Source organism: Pavona decussata, unplaced genomic scaffold (assembly GCF_977016875.1).
Source record: "Pavona decussata unplaced genomic scaffold, jaPavDecu1.1 SCAFFOLD_114, whole genome shotgun sequence".
Taxonomy (NCBI): domain Eukaryota; kingdom Metazoa; phylum Cnidaria; class Anthozoa; order Scleractinia; family Agariciidae; genus Pavona; species Pavona decussata.
In genome coordinates, this window is record NW_028145528.1 from 444,953 (window position 1) to 466,292 (window position 21,340).

At 38.9% G+C, this 21,340-nt stretch overlaps 2 protein-coding genes across 6 annotated transcripts in view; one reads left to right on the top strand and one right to left on the bottom strand.

Annotated features, from left to right (window-relative positions):
* LOC146470004 (uncharacterized) overlaps positions 1–21,340 on the top strand; it is a 40,353-nt gene that overhangs the window by 191 nt on the left and 18,822 nt on the right. For all 5 annotated transcript variants that reach the window (XM_085122079.1, XM_085122081.1, XM_085122082.1 and 2 more), the window contains exons 2-5: positions 17,814–17,884; positions 18,765–18,905; positions 19,372–19,607; positions 20,507–20,588. In XM_085122079.1, coding sequence (XP_084978205.1) covers positions 17,827–17,884; positions 18,765–18,905; positions 19,372–19,607; positions 20,507–20,588 — 517 coding nt within the window. In that variant the 5' untranslated portion in view covers positions 17,814–17,826. The remainder of the gene's footprint in view (positions 1–17,813; positions 17,885–18,764; positions 18,906–19,371; positions 19,608–20,506; positions 20,589–21,340) is intronic.
* Positions 21–14,446, bottom strand: LOC146470005 (uncharacterized). The gene is made up of 15 exons (XM_085122092.1): positions 14,012–14,446; positions 11,831–12,178; positions 10,617–10,889; positions 10,077–10,115; positions 9,403–9,462; positions 9,070–9,147; positions 8,549–8,617; positions 7,736–7,798; positions 7,581–7,646; positions 6,473–6,577; positions 6,021–6,089; positions 4,911–4,967; positions 3,637–3,915; positions 3,219–3,254; positions 21–2,363 (listed from the first exon to the last, which is right to left on the bottom strand). Exons 1-15 carry the CDS (start codon positions 14,070–14,072, stop codon positions 763–765), a joined length of 3,204 nt encoding a protein of 1,067 aa, XP_084978218.1. The 5' UTR covers positions 14,073–14,446; the 3' UTR covers positions 21–762.

Consider the following 21,340-nt stretch of genomic DNA (forward strand, 5'->3'; position numbering starts at 1 on the left):
GGAGAATATAGATAAGGATCACCTCGAACGTGGGGGCACTGCAAACGTAAAATTTCGACTTAACCTGTGTTAGATTACTATACAACAGTATCCAGTCGTCTTCCACAATGTGCCCAGGACAATGCCCCTCGATAATCCGCGCGTTTCTTAGTATGAATAGCAAGCGGTCATTCGCTGACCCAAGCTGTCTTGTTTACAAAAAACGTCTGGCTATCGAGTCCACAAATTCCATGCTTATCACTGACAACGTAGAGGAACTGTATTTAGGTATTGATTATAACCAATCAGATATGGGTCTGTCTCTTTGCCCAGGAGATCGACCGTCTTCTCAAGGTACATTTGTACAAGCTTAAAAACACTTTGTGCTACGTTTTGCGTTCAAATGGGATTGGTGTTGCACAGTGTATGATCAAAACCAGAGGTTGTGGGTTCAAAGCCCGCCGAGGTGAGAGAGTTTTCTTTGACCTCGGCAACTGTTGGAAACTGTAAACTGTTGGACAGAAGTCCTCACTTTGGCGCTCAAACAAAATAATTTCATTCCATTTGTAGTGCATATACTGCGTAGTTTCGAATCATTATGCACGTCGACCAACATCGTTCAACATACATGATGCGGTGAAGAATCAGAGACTTCAAGAAATGTGTTCAGATTGTTGATGTCTTGAGAAAGCTTATAGCAAAAGCAAGCGACAATATCGATGCACAACTGAAGGCCGCGACGTTCTTTACATATGTACATTACACATTCATTTATGAATTGTTCTAGTTGCTTTTCTCTTTCAGTGGCCGGCCTTTCCTCCAAAGCAGATCGTTTCTAGAACCACTGTCGTCAAATTTGTACTCTTCACTTCCCTCTTCCTCGCCGCTGGTTTCTTCTGTTTTCAGCCTCGTGTCCTTTTTCTTGGGTTTGACTTTAGTTTTCTTCACGGAGGAACTTTTCTTGGGTTTCATTTCATGTTCCGTCTCATCTACATCTTTCCAGTTTGCTTTCACATTAATTTGTCCGTTCCACTTGGCTTCAACATGGAGAACTTTGTGTGGTCTTCGTTTATGTCCAATGTTTGTTGTCTTCGTAACCTTTTTGGAATCTTTAACGACATTCTTGGCGGCCTTCTTTTTATCTTTGTCAACCGACGTGTTGTTTATAGGTGCGACGTGCGTTTCGAATACTTCGTCAACATCTTCTTCAGGTCCTAAAGATATCACTCTTTGGGATTTTGTTTGGTTTGTGCGACTCGTGCCATTATTTTTCGTCCCATTGGTAACGTTGGACCGATTTTTCTCCTGGTAATGGGCGTCGTCCCCAGGCTTCTCCGTTTCATTGAGGTGTGTTTTGTTCCTCAGTGATTCAATTTTAGTCCTTGGGATTTCAGTTTTTTTGTTGGTTTTACTTTCGGTTATAACGAAGTGCACGAAGCTTGAGTTATTTGGCTGAAATTCCGACATGGACTCGTTCTTCACCGGTTCTTCGAACGCTTTTCTCGCATTCTGTATTTTGTGAGGTTTGCTCTTTGACCCGTGTTTTCCATCTTTATCAGCCACTAGAATTAATGACGGCAGTTTAGAAATACTGTTACCATCTTTAGATTGTACTTTGGGAACTGTCTGTGTTGCGTGCGTTGAGGAAACCTGACTTCCGTTGCTAGAATTGTCGTTTTTGGAAGGAGTTTCCTCATTAGCTTTTTCTTTTGTTGCTGCACCGTTGTCACTGGAATTAACAGACTTAGCATCAGCTTCTAAAATAAGATCCTCATGGTTGCTGGTAGCTTTTGAGGTACTGTTACTACCCTTTTTGCTCCAGTTTTTATAATTTGAATTGTTAACCTTAACCCGTTTGAACCCAGCATCCTTTGTTGCCTTAGAAGCTGCCAGATTGACTTCTAAACTATGGACTGCTTTCAAGGGCTTCATGTCGCTTAGCCTTGTTCTGTCTCCAGAAATGATTTTATTGGCTATCTTTTTCACGATTTCTGGAGTCATGTCTTCGAGTATCTTCCTGAGTTCTTTGTAGCTTGGCATTGGTTTCTTCTTAAGTTCGCTGTTGCCATGAGATAACTCGTTTGGCTGTCGTTGCCATCTCGCCAGCGTGTGAAGGATCTTTCTCAGCTTGCCATAGTCTTCCATAGTTATGGGTCTGCCTTTATTTCCGTGGTTCGGGTGTGTTGGTTTCTTTGGCTTGTCCTTGACAGTTTTGTCTTTGATTTTAGGCGCTTTGACCTTTGTCTTGTGTGGAGGTGCCTCGTGTAACGTCGACGGCTTGTTAAAACTTAAAGGCTTTGGTTTGAGTTTAGGTTTCACATTTGCAAGAGCAAGAGAGCTTGGTAGTTTATTTTGAGTAAATGTGATCTTCTGGGTCCTTGGACCTGTAAGAAAAACAAAAATATATAAGGGAGCAGTTCACTAGAAAATAAATATCCAATAATATTGGATCAACGGTTCTGTGTTCTTGTAGTAGGGTAGCCGCCACGCAGCTTGTAAATCAACCGACTTGGTTGTGATAGTTCGCCGTCCCCTGACTCGGAGACAGTAGAGAGCTTAAGCAACGACAACGGCAACGGCAACGAAAACGTCACCTGAAAATATAACTTTATTTCATTTGTGCTACTTCGTGATTATTGCAACTCACTCAACCTTTACAAAAATGGCGAACTATCTAGGAACCAAATTGGTAGGAGTGGCGTACAAGTTAAGAAAGAGAATGAAAAATTCACCGTCGTCCGTTGACGTTCTCCACAAAACCTTAAATGTGGTCATTTTCACGTTGTTGTTTTCCAGAGGATGGCAAAGAAATGTACCAAAAATGTAAAACGCACGTGCAGAGCGATTGTTTTTGTTCATCAAACCCATTGTTTTGCAGCGTTGTCGTTGCCGTTGCCGTCGTCGTTTCTTAAGCTCCCTAGTCTCTCTCTCTCGGTCGTTCGCTAATCAAATGTCCTGTATGAGTCACACGCGCAACCGCTCTATGCTATGCACAGTTCTGTAGTCTAAAAATAGATTTTGAAGGTTTAACATAGACATAACTCCTGATTTTTATAATTTTTGTCTTGGTACTTTACAAACAGTTTTTAATGTGGCCAGCAAATAGGCTGGTTGAGGATAAGCTAGAAAATGAAACAAGACAATTTTCAAAGGATTAGTGGCGTTGATTCTTTTAAAGAGGCAAATTGTCTTTGATGCTTGCTCAAACAGTCATACTCGAGATTTAGTGAATAACTTACCGAATTTTGTCTCGTATGGAATGGCCTGGCCAACGCCTGAAAAAACGAGCGTTTATTGCATTAGTAGTGCAAAGAAAAGGGGCAACGTGCGAGTGACTACGTCGGAAGGTTATAAGGTTAAACGTTCCGTAGAATCAACGACGAGGTTAAACAGTTCCACTGATGAGCTAATAATTTGTTGGTGTCGATGCAAAAATACTAAAAAGGAGGACACCCTCTGTTTTAAGCCTAGTATTGATTTTTAAGAACTAGAAATGGCTGAGGATTTTTTTTACAACTTTATTGGGTTCAATAAACTACAAAATGAGTCTAAGATTATATGATAACAAAATCGAGGAAAAAAAGAAAAGAGCACATACACCCAAAAGTAGTTCCCTTTTATTTAGATTGGGGTTATTGTTTAAACATTTTGTCTCACCCGTGTAGTATATTGAATTCATCAAAAATCCACCGCAAATTTCTTTGTAATTTCCGGTACAATGCATGGTACAATGTTCATCTCTGAGCCTCCCGTATCTACTGTACGTCGTACCGCAGAAGCATAGCGTAGAGGACTGGAGACCAGCCATGGAGAAGCCTGATTGGCCGCACTTGGAAACGCAGCCTTCAACTGTCAGCGGTCTCACGCTCACTTCTGTTGGGAGGTCACGTGCCTCGGAATCTTGAAAACATCCCATGAATCTCGGGTTGCTGATAACTATGGCAATAAACACATCATGACGTTAAGATTAGGTGCTTTTCGCCTATTAACCTTTTTATTTACGTAGAAAATTAAGGTCACTCGAGACTAAAAGAAATACTCCTTGAATCTCGCCAGAGTGTAAACGAAAAATTAAGAAAAGGATTGATGTATGAATTTTACATCATCAGTATATCGTTAATTCTTATGTTCTGTAAGAGAAGTTGAAATATGTTGGGCATTCAGGAGCCAATTTCTAGAACACATCCTGAGCCCAGTTGCTCGAAGCATGGTTAGCGCTAACCCGGGTTAAATACCATGAAAACCTATAGGTTTTATACCTCTTAACCAATGCTTAGCGCTAACCATGCTTCGAGCAACTCAGCCCTGCACACTAAATGTCGAGAACCACCTTGAATTTCTAGTCAGATCAAAGTGATAAATGGCTTTCTGAAGCGCATAGTCAACTAAACACAAAATACATTCTGTAGCCAGTATGGGACCCTTTTTAATTCCACAACGGGATGCACGACTTTCTTCACTTGACAAGAATGAATGATATTCCTCTATTAAAACGCATTCGTTGTTTTCATGCCGGCAAAATTCAACTGAAACATCTCATTTAGAGCGATGAATTTGTCCCGCAACGACGCTGTTTGAAGTGATTATCCTGCAATTAAACAATGTTGAAACTACTTATTATTTGATACTTTTTCTTTTCCCCTCTCATATTTGATTAAATAAAAAATAAAATTGTTTCTCTAATGGGATTTTCCGAGGTTTAAAATCGTTTTGCGATGAGTTGTTTTCAAACGCCATTTTGAATGAAAAAGACTCACGCCGCGCCAGAAGAGGAAAAGTTGGAGCTATGCGAAGCTTCGCCTTAAACACTTTAAAGTTCGGAAAGTCCCGTTAAAGAGACATCTTCATTTTATTTTTTGTTTTACTCATAATTTGTTCCGGGGAAAAAACGTCATTCGTTGTAAGTCAATTTCCATGTTTCACAGTCGTACCTACAGGTGTCCCAGTGATGTGCCTGAACAGTTGCGAACTGACTTTTTTCAACATACCTTGATAGAAAGAAAGCATGCATTTCTTATAACTTTCACTAACATGCATTTATAGATAAATATAACTGAATACGTTCTCGTCGCTCGTTAACACTTTACTCCGAGACACCTCTAACACGAAGGAATTAACAGTTATGTACTATTTGCTTTTCTCCATGCCATTATTTATCAAAATGATACAATAGAGTGTTTCTGTCGGGGTACAATCGGCTGATAGTTCCCTCGCGGAAATTTCTTAAAAACTAGTTTTAAGATCATCAAATTTCCAAGAGGCAGCTAGCAACTATCAGACTGATAGTCTCGAGACAGAAACAGTCTATTTTTTTTTTTGTTCACCACTAAATTTTTTTCCGCGCAAGAGTTACTTTGAATGTACCTTGTGGTTTAAATAAATGTACAAAAAGCACTGGGACTAGCATTTCGAATTTATACAGCTCACCAATTTGAGGTTAAAATGAAAACGACGAATGAACAACGTGCCACATAAAAGTATAACGAAGGCAACCTGTTTGTTAATTAATTGTAGGAATAAATGGGAGGTTTTTTCGCGGACGAGTATTATCCATCCGGGCATTTTCGCCCGGTGGACACTGCAGTGATGGTGTCTCCGCGGATGAACACTATCGCCTCACGTGACCAATTTAAACCAATCAGAATTGGTGAAAATCTAGTGGTGAACTATAATTACTTGCCATTCAGCCTGGTAGCAAGTAGCGTTATAGTCAAGCGGGGGTGGGTGGGGGGAGGGAGGTGTTTGTGCACCACTGTGTTCCTAGAATAGGCGACTTCTCAAGATATTGAATCATAAAATTTATCGGCTCACATGAAAGCCGTGAATGGTGCAGTTTGCAATGCTGTGTAAAGACTGCTCAAGGCTAGTCAAAGTCGTTATCGCCCCCGCTCCATGGCTAGAGAACGTTCACTTTATCGAGACCGGATCTGTTCAATTACACCAATCTGTTGTCACAATGTGACAATCTACTCATCCATCACTCCTATTTGATTTTTTTCTATTTTCTGTTTTATATTGCCAAGGAAATGTTACTATCTTACTCATTAACTTGGCTCCTTCCAGGGGTGAGGGTTTTGGGGCAGGTCTCCTCTGATAAGCACTTCGATAACCTAAAAGATAAAATGAGCTGTAAAAATTTGTTATATCGGTTCACAGGGAAGTGAAAACGGGCAAGAACTGATGAATGACATTCAAGCAATTGGAATGGTTTTCAATTAAGCGCTGAAAACAAAATTGTGCGATTGCTTTGGCTCTCTGTCAACGACACTTGAAAGCCAAGATTCTCTCTTACACCAGTGAAAACCTACGACCACCTACACCACCCCAAAAGAGAACTTGGTCACAGGCTGCCATCCTCGACGCACTAATTTTGAGTCTTGTTCGAAACATTCTTGGGACTGGAACACGGACTTTTGTGGGAACCATTTGATGGATGCTTTGTGATAGCATTAATATCTCAAATTAGGGTGAACAAGAGGTGTTCTTTACTTACCATTGTAAGGCGTGTTTGTGAAGCTGTTTTGAAGGTTATAGTTTCTATATTTGTAGTTGTTGTAGTTGTAATTGTAAGGCCAACGGTAAGCCTGGGAATTTGGAGCTGAGGGAACAATGAAGAAGATTGAAAAATAGTTACGAATGACATCTCGCTTTCTCAGCATGCAAATGTATGACTTGCTATGATTGATAGGGGTGATAACTGACTAGGCCATTTCTGAGTTGCTGAGAACCTCATTTTGAAAGCGAGGCCAAGTACAAAGCTTTTCATATGAAAATTAGTTTTGCTTGCATATGAATGAAAACTAACTTTCATAACAAAACTTTGCAATCAGTCTCTTTCATAATGAGGTTCAAAGGAACTCGGAAATGGCCTAATAGCATTAAACCAGGGCACCCAGACTTAATTGTGAATACAAACCAGCGTTTTCGATTCTTTGGTTTTCTGCATGTACGGGGTTCTAAACCTTTAGTCAAGTTGGAAAATGAATTTCCTTTGTTTTCTAAGGGACAAAAAAAGTAAGGCCAGCTAGGTCTTGAGGAACGGAAACATAGGTTCATAAATTCGGAGATAGGGATCTTCCAAAAGATTTTTTTGTCCCTCAGTCTTGACTTAGACTTTTCTTTCCCATTAACTTGGAATTAGTTTTTGAAACACTTTTTAACCAGCAAGATAAGAACCTCGGTTAACTTTTAACCGTTGATTAGCGTTAATCGCCCTTTGAAAAATTTTCTGTTGCTTAAAACTTCAGCAAACGACTTGTGTTCAGTAGCAAACAAAATATCTCTTTTAAAAAAACCGAAAACGATCGTGGAAATGAAAAACGACATTCGAAATATGAATAGTGACTGGTAAAAACTGAACAGTGCGCCCGTAAATGAAGAATTTAGAAGCGCTACTTCTTATTTTCGGCCGACGTACTTAATTTAGTTGATTTCTGTATTTTTCCTGATGAGATTTCATAATCAGCGCCAGAAAGCGTGAAAAAGTTCTAGATGTATCGTTGGATTGTGGTCGACGGGTGCCCACGTTTGAAGGTAATGTAAGGTAAAGATGACATTATTGGCAAAATCAACTTGGATTAAACTACGAAATTTGAACTGACCTGCTGTTTGGTAATTATATCTTGAAATGGTCTGTGGCAGTTGGCGTCCATTGTAGTTTAAGAGGTCTATAGGAAATAAAAGGAGCATTGGTTAGCATTTGTTATCATAAAACCGAGTATGCAGTAATGTAATGGCATGTTGAAAGTGTACTCACAGGGTTTTGCTCCATAATACTGTTGATAACGCCGATATGCAGCTGGTGAGTAGAGTGGTTTACCTGAAGAAATGATGCAGAACTGAGCCGCCATAAGAAATTGATTTGAGGGAAACAGTGAAAAGTTGACGTTTGAAGGTGATTGAAATTTAAATCTGAACATAATTAACAATAGATGGACATGCAAGCAGTCTCTTTCTTCTCCTTATTTCTGTCCACTTTTTCCTCCCTCTCCCCAATCCCTCCTCGTTTGCTTTTCTAATTTGCATAATTTACCGTCGCTTTGCGCGCGGGATCTGAGAAAAAAAGTACAACTGCTCGGAGTCTAATAGTTCTCAGACTACTGTTGGTAGCGCTCAAACCCGGTGTTTATGTCCCTATGCCCATCCCTCTTTCATGCTTCCTATTCCTAGCTCTAAACCCCATGACTATTGGCAAAGTCAGGTATTGCTTTGGTTGAGCTCTGTTTGTTGGGACACAAAATTGTGAAATATTCATTTGGGATATATTTTGACAACAGGCGTGGCCTTTCCAGCAAAGGAGACGGCATACCTGTCATCCAATGACAAGACAGAACAGAGAAGATTTGGGAAGGAACATATATCTTGACTTGCTCAGAAAACGAACGAAAAGGACTCGCGCCTCGCTTTCATACCTACGAAATGAAGTCCCGGATGACAGGAAAGCCAATCCTTTCCTCGACTCCGCCTTTTACCCAGCTTCATTTATAGCTATTTTAAATTTTTCTCTCTTTTTATGATGGAAAATGGAAATATGATCAGACTGCCCTTATAAGTATATTCCGTGACTTACGTTGGTATACTGGTGGATATCGTTTTACTCCGCTTGATGGTTGTGGTCTGAGTGATGCAACGTTATTTCCTGATTAAAAGAACAGTAGGAAAACCATCTGTACCCCTCTTTACAAACGTATTTGAACGTATAAACCACAGGTCGTTATACCAAACAGCTGTTTTTACGGTGGCTTAGTGAACTAACATTCCATTTATTTTGGGTCAATAAAGTTTAAATCCTTGGACCGAACTGAACAAGTTTGTTGGAATTGTCTCTCAATGTTCTTGTTAACCTCATTCCCAGGGTCCCCTCTCTTCCTCCATCTCTCGAGGGAGGAAGAGAGAGGACCTGGGAACGAGGTTGTGTTGTTTTAATGATTGTTTTAAGACTACAGGCCTTGCAGACGGCTTTCCCCGCGGAATCATTCACCTCGTATATGAATCCTTACTTTGTTTTAGTCATGTTCAGTAACGTCATACTGTTACCCTTTAAGACCATAATTGACTAACTTTAGCTATTTGTATAACTCGGAATCTCACCTTTCCAGGGATAATTTTGATACCAGGCCCTGCTGCGAGCTGCTCCTGGTGTGTGCTGTAATGGCCGTTTTGATCGGGCTAAGAATGAAGAATACATTGAATTCTCATGAGTATCAGATATATCCTTTCAAAATTAGCAACGCTAAAAATTGATCTGTGTTTACCATATTCAAATTCTGTATCGTGGAAACACAGGAACACTCATACGTTTCAGTTCGCTATTAGTAATTTTGGATTAGTCCCTAGAGGAAGGCAGGACCAATCCTTAGAGCCCAATCGTTTTACAGTTAACTGAGGAAACAATCAACGAAGCAAAACACTCAAATGGGATACCGTGCATAAGAAGTTCCCATGGAATCGGATGGTTTGAAGGGATAAAGTGTTTCTGCAGTCCTGTTTTGAAAGGAAAGAAAAAAGATTAAAAAAAATATAACCAAGGATAAAAAGTAAAATTTGCTGATGTTGTAAGTCTAATGAATCTTGAATGATAAGAAAAATATTTGAGTTTTACATCAAAACGGCAGTCCCGTGTTCACCCGTGTTCATACTATGCTAATAACCAGCCGGCCAGCTTCTTGGCGTCTTGCCAGTTTGATTTTTGACACGTTTATGTTCTTTTTCCAACATTATGTTTCGTTATTTGTCTGCACTGCCTGTAAACTAGCTTAATAATTTAAGGCTGCTTTCCATATTATCACTAATGATCGTTGCATTTGTAATAACCGAATGATCGTCAGCACTCGACTCGAGCGCTCTGAATCGCCGCCTGCCACTTTGTGATGTCATGTGGTCAGCGGTGGCCCAACCCTGCATAAGACCCATGTTGAAATGTCCCTGCATGTACGCATCATGAAGTCTCCCTTATTGATCCCTTATCCAAGCGTTCAATCGATCGTTGGAGATCTTAAGGTCTTGGGATCTTGGCATTTAGTTGTTCTATTCATTATATATTTATTTTACGTTTAATTTATGAGAGCCAAGATTCCTTCTTTTACTCGAGTTCTTACCGAGTGTAGGTGTAGCTCCAAAAGCAGCATCCACAATTCCTGTAAGATAGAAATGAAAGAAATGCTTGTCACTGAAAGAGAAAACAACGGTCTGTGACGAAGTCTTCCCATTTTGGTAAGTGGTGTAGACATTTTTAAAAGCCTGGGTTACTATAGGCCTTAAAATTAGGCTCACAGACTGAGCAGTTAACAGTCGTTGCTTTGGTTAAGGTTTCAAGGCCTTACGACTAAAAACACTCAGTTTCTCAACCAATCAGAAGTACAACGAAAACTAACTGTACCATCGTCGGACGCGTTTTTCGCGTTTAGCGTCTGTTGCATGTATTTGTTTTGGAATTGTGATTCATTCACTATGTCGTTTTTGCTGCTGTTTTTGACCTGAGTGATTACTTCCGTTTGGGGTTAAAATTAACTAAACTAATTGAAAACTGCTTTAAAACGATGTATTCATTTTATGTAGACCATGGAAAGCGTAACGTTAGACCTAAGTGCCAATGAGTTAAGAAAAATTGCTGCTATGTGAACAATGTGGACTCTTACCTGTCCAATACTGCGAGAAGGTCATAAATCCACCGCAGAATTCATACGAGTTGTCATAGCAAGGCATATCGCACTCTTTCTCTTCAACTTGATTAGATTTACTGTACGAATTTCCACAGAAGCACAGATCAGAATTACGTAACGCTCCAATACTGTAACCCTGTGACTTGCATGTGTCCACGCATGCGCCAATGGTAGCTGGGTGGGTGGGGATGTACACCTGGAGATGTCTGGGAAGGACATCACGGAAACAGCCCAGGTATGCGGGCTCATCTGCAAGCAATAAAGTATACACTCATTCTACCAAGACTCCAACAGCAGCTTGAGCACTTCACCGTTCACATCGTCGCTTTGATGTGAAAAAGTACGAATACATGCCCGCAGTTTTAGCTGCAGTGCGGTTAGTGCAAACAGGGACCATTTTGCAAAAGAGTGGAGCCAGATTCCATATTTACTGGTTTCATGCAGGCTATTGGGGTCTAACTTCTGACACCATGGCATATAGCGGGATGCAACAACAAAGGAAGAACAGAAATATTTAAACATGTAGACTGAGTCATCATTCCAAAAGTTCAAAAGTACAAACCATGGGTTATCGGGCGCAAAAACTACACATGAGCATTTGCTTACTTCTCTTTTTTCAGAAAACAGAAAGTTTCAGTAATGAATAAGTGAATGATCATATATTCAGTTTCAGAAAGTTTCAGTAATGAATAAGTGAGTGATCATATATTCACTTTCAGAAAGTTTCAGTTCTAGACAAAATAACGCGTAGGTCTTAAACTCCAAATGCAACTCTTTCGAAAAAAGCGTGATGTTACAATTGCTTACTGATGTTATTCCTAAGGTGACCAAATGTGTGGATTTAACAATCTCTTTGTTTGTAATCCAGGTGAATTTATTACTGTGTTTGCAACTGGACTCGGTAGTATACAGCTGTTTCGACAAGGGTTGTCCAAAAAAAGCGTAAAAGCGTACGCGACAATGCGAAAGGTAGTCTGGAAAATACCCAATAAATTTCAATAAAAGCTTAGAATCCATATTGCCCGCCGTCTCAAATCTTCGCTGTACGGTCGAGGCATTATGGATTCTGAGCTTTTATTGAAATTTATCGGGTATTTCCCAGACCACCTTTCGTTTTGTTTGTACAACCTTTGTCGAAACAGCTGTATCCTCGACAACATGAAATAATTTTTGGTGTCGCATGCACTTACCACATATACGCGACTTATTAAACACCCTGATTTGGTCCAGTGTGTGCAGTATCTCATCACCATTCTCATAAAGAATCACAAATCGTCCATTTTTAATGTCCCGTATGTATCCAATCTCGAACGCGCGAGACCTGGGCCGATTGACGATAATCTGGCTACCCCAAGGCACTTCGTTATGATCAGGAATTCTATCGATCACAATGTCCACATTGTCACGCGGGTTATAAGCCAACCGAGCGCCGTTATCAAACAGCACATTCACTCTGTTTGTTATTGAGTCAATCTCGCCCTTGTAGTAGTTTCCATTCTTCCAGCGGCTGATAACTCTGGATGCGGGCTCTAGGCATTCTGGGAAGAGATAATCATACATCGTATATCATATCAAATTATATCATCGGCACGTTCTCATTGGGCAAAACACGTCACCTGGAAAAAAATCGAAAACAGTCGTCCAATTTGATAACCGTCGCCGATTATTTTTGACGAGGAAAAACAAAGAAAGAACGACACAGTTTTAGATCTTAGCTGTTGTAATCCAGTCACAGTTTAATAAAATCTAGTAAACTAGTCAGCTTCCATCTGTTTGCCTGCAAGCATCTCGTGACCATCACTAACTTTTCTGGCTTTCCACAATGAAGTGCGCGTGTTTCAGAATGTAATCGCGGAGGGTTACAGAATAAAATGGATCCCTTTCCAGTTTGGTGGTATATCGGAAAATAATACATTGATGCTTAAAGATTGTCCTCAAAAATTCACAGTTGCTCTCAAAGCTTCGCTTCTCGGCCATCATATATCATATCATATCATATCATATATCATCATATCATGTTAGTGGAACTTTCAAAACTCATTAATAATTCATAAGCATATTAACCAATCAAATGGTTGATAAACATCACGTGCTAGAAATGAACACAGTTTAGGACGCTTGAATCAGTCAAGTTCGTGTGTTCCCAGGACTGTTTGTATCATGAGCTTCGAATGCAAACTCTGCATCCCATATACAAGAAAATGTGTTTGTTATCAAGTCACAAACGCTCTCTTTTGTCCATTACCAGTTTATCCTGGGTAAAATGAGAACATAATTTCTAGCTGCGTGCAAAAATGTAATATTGCATAAGTAAATGATTGAAACAACTGTTATTACCATCTTAACAAAGAAGTTTTTTAACTTAATTATAAGTACTCTTGAACAATAGTCGTGTTTGGATTTTACTTAAGGGCGTAATTTCAGCAATTTTTAGTCTCGCTTTGAATTGCCAAAACATATTTGTACAACGAAAACGTTAAAGTAGTGGTTCAGTTTTGATAAATATTACTCTATTAGTGCATAAAACAAGTATCAATTAGATGTTTAAGATAGAATGGACTGCAACTTGAAAAAATTGGCCAATTTTTCAAGGTTTTCCTGTTTATTTAAGAGAAATCGCTAAACATGTATTTTATTCTGTTCTTCCTCAGAGAAATCACTTAATATTTTCCACTCAGTGCTTTAAGAGTAATTTTATGTTAAGAAATGGTTCTTTGTAACATATTTGAATAGATTTGACAAAAATACAGCAAAATGTCCGTGGCACTGTCCCTTTAAATTATCTCTCCACGATCAAAGACCTTATTTAAACACCCTTAAAATGCTCTTATGTGTCGATGTGTTTAACAGTCAGGCGGGTTTAATGATTATGAACACAAAGTGAACAATTCAAACACTTGTTGCCTCACAGGCCAAATTCAAAATTGTTATCAATTCAAATATAGAAGTAATTATCATTCAGTTGGCTATTTACACTTGCCAGGCCGAGGGCCGCATATTAGGACGCTGTACAAGTTCGTCTTCAGCTTTTTATTGCTACGTAATAGTTACGTCCGTAGCTGATTTCAATTAAAGCTTTCGGGGCAGACTTTCTCATGAACTAAAGCCAACTAATTATGAAATGAAATAAACCGTAAAAGAAAGATTCGTCTTTTCCCCTCGTACCCTCTTTAAATATTTTTTATTTAATTTCTAAATTTGCTGACTCTTTGCCACCTGTTTGTAAGTTGCTTTGATGACAATTTTTTCACGGCATTTTCCTGCAAAAACAATCTGTGACAAGGATTTCATTTTCACCTTCGCTACTCCATGTCCTGAAGACAAGGTTAAAGAGCAATCTTATGGTGGATACAGTTGTTTCATTGACTTACCAGCCGTCACCCAGCGAACTTTTAGGGACAGAAGCACCAGGCAAACCAAAGCGAGTCTCATAGCATTCTCTAACCAAAGTAAATCGTTGATCAATTTAGATTTCAAAAAACGTAGGTGTGTTTTTGAAGGTAGAAGGCCCGTCTAAGTCGAACTGACGCTATACAGATATCCGCGCTTCCAGTAAAGTTCCTGTGTCTCTCTCTCCACCGAAGAATCAATGATAGTTTTACTTCATCTTTCAATAGACATATTGCGCGTATGACAAACAATAATCACAGTTTCTCTGTGTCCTGGAAGACTTCATCCCGAATTAACTGAGATATAAATGTGACTTTTCATCGAGGAAGGATGAGATCAAAAGCTCAGTTGATTGGGAAGCCATTTTCAATTCAAATCGCTTGGTATCTTTTTGTTTCGTTTACCCAGTAACTAATTGAAAATTCTGCCATTCGTTGGTACAGCTTATAATTTATGGATAACTGTTTTTGGATGGCGCTGTGTCAAGCGGGTAGCCAGATAATTTCAAAATAGAAAAAACCAGCCACAGCAAGTGTTTCATTATTTTAAATACAACCACCAGCAATTTAACTTGACTTTAGGAAGAAAAAAAATTTTGTGAAGGTGAACCATATCATATATTTTGCAAACAAAACTAAAGGACACTAATAAGTCTGTATTTTTTAGTTTCCACGGATTTTTTCACTCTTTAATTTCCACCTCCGTGCTAAAATTTTTGTGCGAAAAAACCCATAATTTTGTTTTGGAAAATATGAAAAAGCAGCGCTATTTGATGATGCCAATCGATAGCTTACTTAATCGGAATTTTTGTAGCTGTTTATGGACTTTGTCTTGGAAACATATTCGAGCTTCAGGGCGGATATCAATTTAGAACCAAAGTAATAACTCAGGCCAATCACAATAGACGCAAACAATCAGATATCGTAGCATATACATGGTCATGTTATCGAAAACAATACAATTATGAACCAATCAGAACTCGAAGCAAATAAAGAAAATGACGTAAGGCGCGGGAAAACTCATTCGAGCAAGTCACGTTTGATTTTAGTTTTACTTCTAATTGACTAAAAATAGAAGCAAGATCAAAACAAATGCGAATTTTGTTTTTCGACACAGTTGAAATGTTCTTTATATAAGGGTGTTCAGCTAGACTGTGATCACGTGATTAGTTAATTCCCCAGAGTGTGAAAAACAATGAAAGCCAGTGAAGCGTAAAATAATAGCTGAAACAAAATCGACGGATCTGGAGCTGTTGTTGATCCCAGTTCTTACTTTTGAGACGTAATTTTTGAAGGCGTTTGTAACCATATAGTGACATGTCTTGCACACTTTCTCAGTTCTAAAAATCAGGAATCTTCAAGCAAATATCTTTTCATGAAAAACGATATCGCTCGTAGAATCATCGTCAGGAATGCAGGAGGGCTTTCTATCACTTTTTTTCTTTCACTTTCTAACACGATAGATTAAAACTTATTTTTCCATTTTTTTTTTATTTTTTATATTTGTTTAATTGATAAGACTTTCTCGTCATTTGAATAAACAAACAATGGCCAGTGTATGATTCGAAAACGAAACGTATCTGTTTATTCAAAGAGAGTTACATAAATACGGCAAAAATTGAACGATGCAAAATATACCCCTTAAAATATAGCACGATAGCCGAGCGAAGGTCATTGGTTCATTCATATGACGAAAAAAAAACGTTCTTTGCTCAATATCGTGCTTAGATTGAACAGAATAAAGGAACTTTTGGGAATCGAGGAAGGTGCTTTGAATAAATGCCTAAACAAGTAAAATCGAATCTGACTTGCTAGAGTTACAAGTACCCCCCCCCCCGAAAAAAAAGAAAGAAAAACGAAGAGATATGGTTTTTCCACCAATTACAGTTCTCTGTGACAACAATTTCCACTTTACGCAAACGTTATCTTCAAAGTTTCAAAGTAGAAAGAGAGGAGACCAAAACGTCCACAAACCCACCAAACAGAATGAGAGAGAGAAACTTTTCACTTCGTGAAAGTTTTCTCTTGTTCCCTGAACACATTTGTTGGAGATTGCTGGAGAAACGTCTCCCTGAAAACAGCAGTGATGAATAGGAGAGCAGATCTTAAATAAATTATCTCAAGATTTTAATTCGCTCTAGAAGAAATTAACAAAGGTTATTCATCACCCGTGTCCATCTGGTAGAAAATATCCGTTTTCTGCCAAGTTTCGTCGTGATACATACTGTTTTATTCAGGTTTTTTTTCAATGTCATCTATCGTGCGTCTATCAGCAAACAGGAGTTCGAAGGCCGGGTAAAATTTTAGTGATATTCTGAATGAATCAATCGTGCACACTCATAAGTATAAACCGAGTTATTTGTGTAAAGAACTGACCCCTAAGGCCTGACCTTGCCTTATAATTAAATTTTCAAGGTTAAATTCAGAGAAAATTTGAAATTAATTGGTTTTCAACTGAAGACGGTCACAGAAAGGGACCGAAAGTGTATTGCAAGTCTGTACTGATCTATTTTGTTACCGATGACCGATCAGAGAATTAACTCTGTAGTGTACCATGAAATTCCTACTGAGCTTTAGTCCTAGTAAGGAAATAGCAGACCGCACGAGACAAAGAAAAATGTTTTGACCTCGGCGGGAATCAAACCTAGGACCTCCAGAGGCCAGACGGGAGCAAGTTGTGAGTGATAACATTGGTGATAATTGCGGCAAATGCGAATGTGTAAGGGGACAAATGAACGATGTACCTCTAGCACTAAGGACAAAAACGGACATATACGTACATTGGAAAATGTGCCTTCGACCGGTAAATGTTGTCTTTCCATTAGTTTCAGTTTGATTTTGTTTACTGAACTACTGATATGATCAATTTGGTTTTCCTTACCTTGTTTTCACAGTTGATTTAAGTAAGTAAGAAACTTTATTTTGTGTCAGCCGAAGAAAGGAATCCTTCTACTTATAGGGGCACATGTGTCAACTAGCTCGAATATTGGTCACTTTGTACGTACTTCTCCTTTTGTAAGTCCACGGAGTGTTTAAATTCTATTGATATCCTCTTTTGCGTTTAAATAAAGAAGAGAGAGCAAAAAAAAAAAAGGTGTATGCAAACTGGGGACATTCAACTTAATCCAGGTGGCGTTTATTCTTTATCCACATCTCTTTCAAAGGTTTTATTATATGTATAATGGGATACGATTTTCCTTAACTTTTGAAGTCTTAGGAACATACTACTTTTCGCAATTTTATTTCAAAAAAAATCCCTCTGTTTTCGATTTTTGCAGTATTTATTTTTTGCTGAGGTAAATAAGTGTATAAAGTGTTCGCTGGGGTAATATATTATTTTTGGGTTCTCAACATGAGCCCCTGACAGTAACTTAATATTTTTAGTACTGACGTTTATCTAAGTAATAATTTAGTCAAATATGTGAAAGTTCTTCTGTTACTTAAGGGGGGAATAAAAAGCACTGTAGTGCTACATATCTTATGTTCATAACAGAAAAAAAGAGAAAGTATGTATTAAATTATCTTTATATACGCTTTTCCTTTTTAGAACCGAAAAAGAAGTTATGATTTTTAATTAATGGTCACTTTTTTTATATAATGGCCAGTCTGTGGCCTATATCTTATTCAGGCGATAGAAAATGGTCTAAAGAAAATACCTGCACTTTCCGTGGCGAACAACAATAAAACTTTCTTGGAATACAAGGACGAATACTGTTAATTAAAATCTTCTATTTTTTTTCCATTGTTTAACCTTTAAACAGTGTTTTTTTTTTCTGTTTTCTAGAAACTGAAGAATAATGATGCCTAAAATAACGATGTTTTTGCTCATTGTAATTCCGTTCCTTCCTTGGGGAGGTAAATATATCGGGCATTTTTTGTTTTGTTTTGCTTGTTTGTTTTTGCTTTGTTTTTTCTATTTTGTTGTTGTTGTTGTTGTTGTTGCACGAACCCAAACAATTCAGACATTCTTTGTAGTAGGCATTGCATACGCCTAACCACTTGGTGAAGAACATGCTAGCTTCTCAGTTAAACAAAAATCCATTATTGCAAGTTGAACATAAACTTGCTCAAAATCTCAACAAGTTTAAGGCTGACCAGATGTCTAATTGTATCGGGACTCGTGGGCCCCAGACGTCTCACTGATCCATGATCAGGAATCGAACGTGAACCCGAGGCCTCTAGCGATAAGCCCAGCACTCTAACGCTGTGAAAAACAATTAGCTGCCGAATGTTAGCGAATGAGCTTCTCCTTTGCTTCGTAAATATAGAGCAATTCTTTCATTTTTGCGCGTTATTTAATTTCATTCCATGCATTAGGATTTTACTGTGTAAAGCAAGGCCACTGAAGTTATATATTTGAGGTCGAGAAGATTACGGTAGATGGGACAGTTCAGACGCAGGGCTTTTAATGCGCCTTATGAATTCGACGAATTTGGCCCAACTGTTGTACCTAACGCGTACCAAATAAGAATATAATCTGCACATGAGACGGTGCATGATAAGTGCATGTTATTATTCCGAATCGCGCTAGCTACTAATACAGCGCGACAAAGTTTACCGAGCCCAAATAGTTTCTACCACAATGAACTTAAACATTAAAAACTAAAACATCAGCCTATTCTGACGCCCAGTCACTGTTGTGCGACTGGCGTATACCACGTTAACACTTAGTTCGGTGATTGAAGAGTGCCGTGTCTGAACTGAGATTCTGCACAATGAAAATGTCTCATTTCAGCGGAGGGGGTCTCCTGTAACTTTGAACCTGGATTTTGCGGCTGGGAACAAGAGGATACGGATTCGTTTGACTGGACACGAAGAAGTGGCCGAACACCCTCTTACCTGACTGGGCCATACAAAGATCACACCACAGGAACAGGTGATTATAAACTAATTAATGAAAGAAATAAAGGCAGATAGTTTTACTTACTTGTTATTGGCCAAGCGCGAGGGCCATTACTGGGGAATATTGACCAAAGGTCGTGACATTACGGACCGAGCGAAGTTTGTTCTTAGTTGTTCCGTCTTTAAATCTGCTGGAAGGTATAACGCCTCAATTCAGGTGTAAGGCGGTGTCTACTATATATTACACCTTAAAATTCCCTGTGGGTTTCAGATCATCCTGGCTTTCCCGATAACGTTGGGGGTAGCTTTCTAAGGCAATCCACAAATCCAGCTTATTCAATTTCTTTCTTTGGGTAAGATCTCTTATAACCTGTTTCTCGATACCTTTCCAAAGACTTGCTGTTCATTTTAATTCTTTAGTATCACAGCCTCTCGAACTTGTCCACATCATAGATGAGAAGTGGGCAGATTAACGAACGTGGTATCTACTTCAATTTCAGTTGAGGGTTTCTACATTTACATCGAAGCTTCGGGGAGGAGTCCCGGTGCAAACGCTCGACTGTCTCTTAGAAATGTAACTGGCGGACAGTGCTTGACTTTTTTTTATCACATGTGGGGCACTGATATTGGAGAACTGAAAGTGTTGGTGAATGACACTGTAGTGATGCCTTTAGTAGGAGAGCAAGGATTTAACTGGAACATGGCTCAAGTCAGACTGAATGGGTCGCAAAATAAGGTAACTTGTACTGAACTAGAAGGTTGAGACTGGTTCACACATGCAATTGTCAGTTGTTCACACCAAACAACAAGTGTCAGTTCACACCTAACGCAAACGCAAACGCGCGCGCAAGGAATACCGTACACGCATCTTATTGGAATTGTTACAGGTCCAATATGGGGGATAAACCAAGCTTTACTTGCTTCATTTCTTGCGTCGGTGCTTGGGCTTGTTATTTCGTTTGCGTTGCTTGCGTGTGCGTCGCACATGTGGACCAGCTCCTAAATCCCTGCTGATGGGACATCGGAGAAACCAAAACTGGTGTCGGTCTTACGTCTTAGTGGCGTGGTGAAATTCATGATGCTCTTTGGGATACTGAATGGTGACAGACAGAAAACCAACATAGGAACTAGCTAGGCGCAAGTGAATTAAAAGTAAAAAGGAAATCCTTAAAATTTACGAAATGCAATTGGTTTTGAATTACTTTTTCTACGCGTCGCAGGTTGACGCAAAAAGATAAGACAAAACTGTTAAAACTGATCCCGTGACAATCAGAAGGAAACTTATCCATTTTCGGGAAGGAAGAAAAATAGGACCCTAGCATGGGATAGATCAAATTTATGAACAAAAGAACATTTTGAAATTTCGGAAGGTTAACTCACTAGTCACGTATACAAGGTTTTCGGATAAACGGGTTTACAAATAACAGTATTTGTCCTAAACGATTTTTTTCGGGCACAATAACTGGTCTCAGCAACGGTGATATCTTTTTAACGAAGCAGTTCCATTGTATTTCTATTTTCTAAAGGCGGCTTACTATTGTTGGCCGACACAGGACAATTTGTTATTAATTTGATATTAATTGATTGATTTGTTTAGGTATCTGATTGTCTAGATTGTGTTCTTTATCCCTTTAGGTCACCATCGAGGGCGTCAGAGGTCCTTCATTTCGTGGCGATATTGCAGTTGATGACATTTTTCTAACAAAGAACTGTTCCGGTGAGAAATAACAAATCAGTAGAAAGGTTTAGAATCGCGTTTACGCCAAACGTAAAACGTGAGATTAACGTTTATGTTTTCTTTGAAAAAAACAGTACGTAGATGACAATATTGCAAAATAATTTAACTTTGATGTAAATGGTCTCTACTTGTACGTACATTAAAAATAATCTTATACGAATATGTATGATTCTATTTTATTTATAATTTTTGTCGGCCACAGTGGTATTTATCATTTTAGAATCATCATGCCAACTTTCCAAATCATTCGAGTAATCAATACAATCACCAAGTGCGCAACACAACTGAATTTCATGGCCACAAGAAGCTGGGAGGGATGTCAAAAGAGTAATGGTGCACAGGAACGTTCATCGTTCTTCCCATTCTACTTTGGGATGGCACTGCTTGGGCTGTACAGGACAATATAGAGATTTAGAATCGCGTTTGCAGCAAACGGCAAACGCGAGATTCGCGTTTGTGTTTTCTTGGAAAAAAATTAGTACACAGATAAGTATTGTGCAAAATAATTCGGGCCTGTGAGGCTAATGCAAAACTACTTAATTCTACTGAGAAAACTGAGAAACTGAAAACAGCGAGCGGCAAATAGAGGGTAAACATGGTCACGTGGTCATTTCTGCCGTATGCTTTAAACATAATTCTTAATCTCTCTAATATCTTGTGAGTAAAATAATTGAAACTCAATATTTACAGAACATTGAGATAGGGGGAAAGGAAGAAGGCTGAAATCATGA

Excerpts from the sequence above, each read along its gene's own strand:
- LOC146470005 (XM_085122092.1), bottom strand. The coding sequence starts at position 14,072 with ATGAGACTCGCTTTGGTTTGCCTGGTGCTTCTGTCCCTAAAAGTTCGC. Across the intron at positions 9,148-9,402 it reads ATGGGAACTTCTTATGCACG|CCCGATCAAAACGGCCATTA; the intron begins GTATCCCATTTG and ends CTTCATTCTTAG. Across the intron at positions 7,647-7,735 it reads GTATTATGGAGCAAAACCCT|ACCTCTTAAACTACAATGGA; the intron begins GTGAGTACACTT and ends TATTTCCTATAG.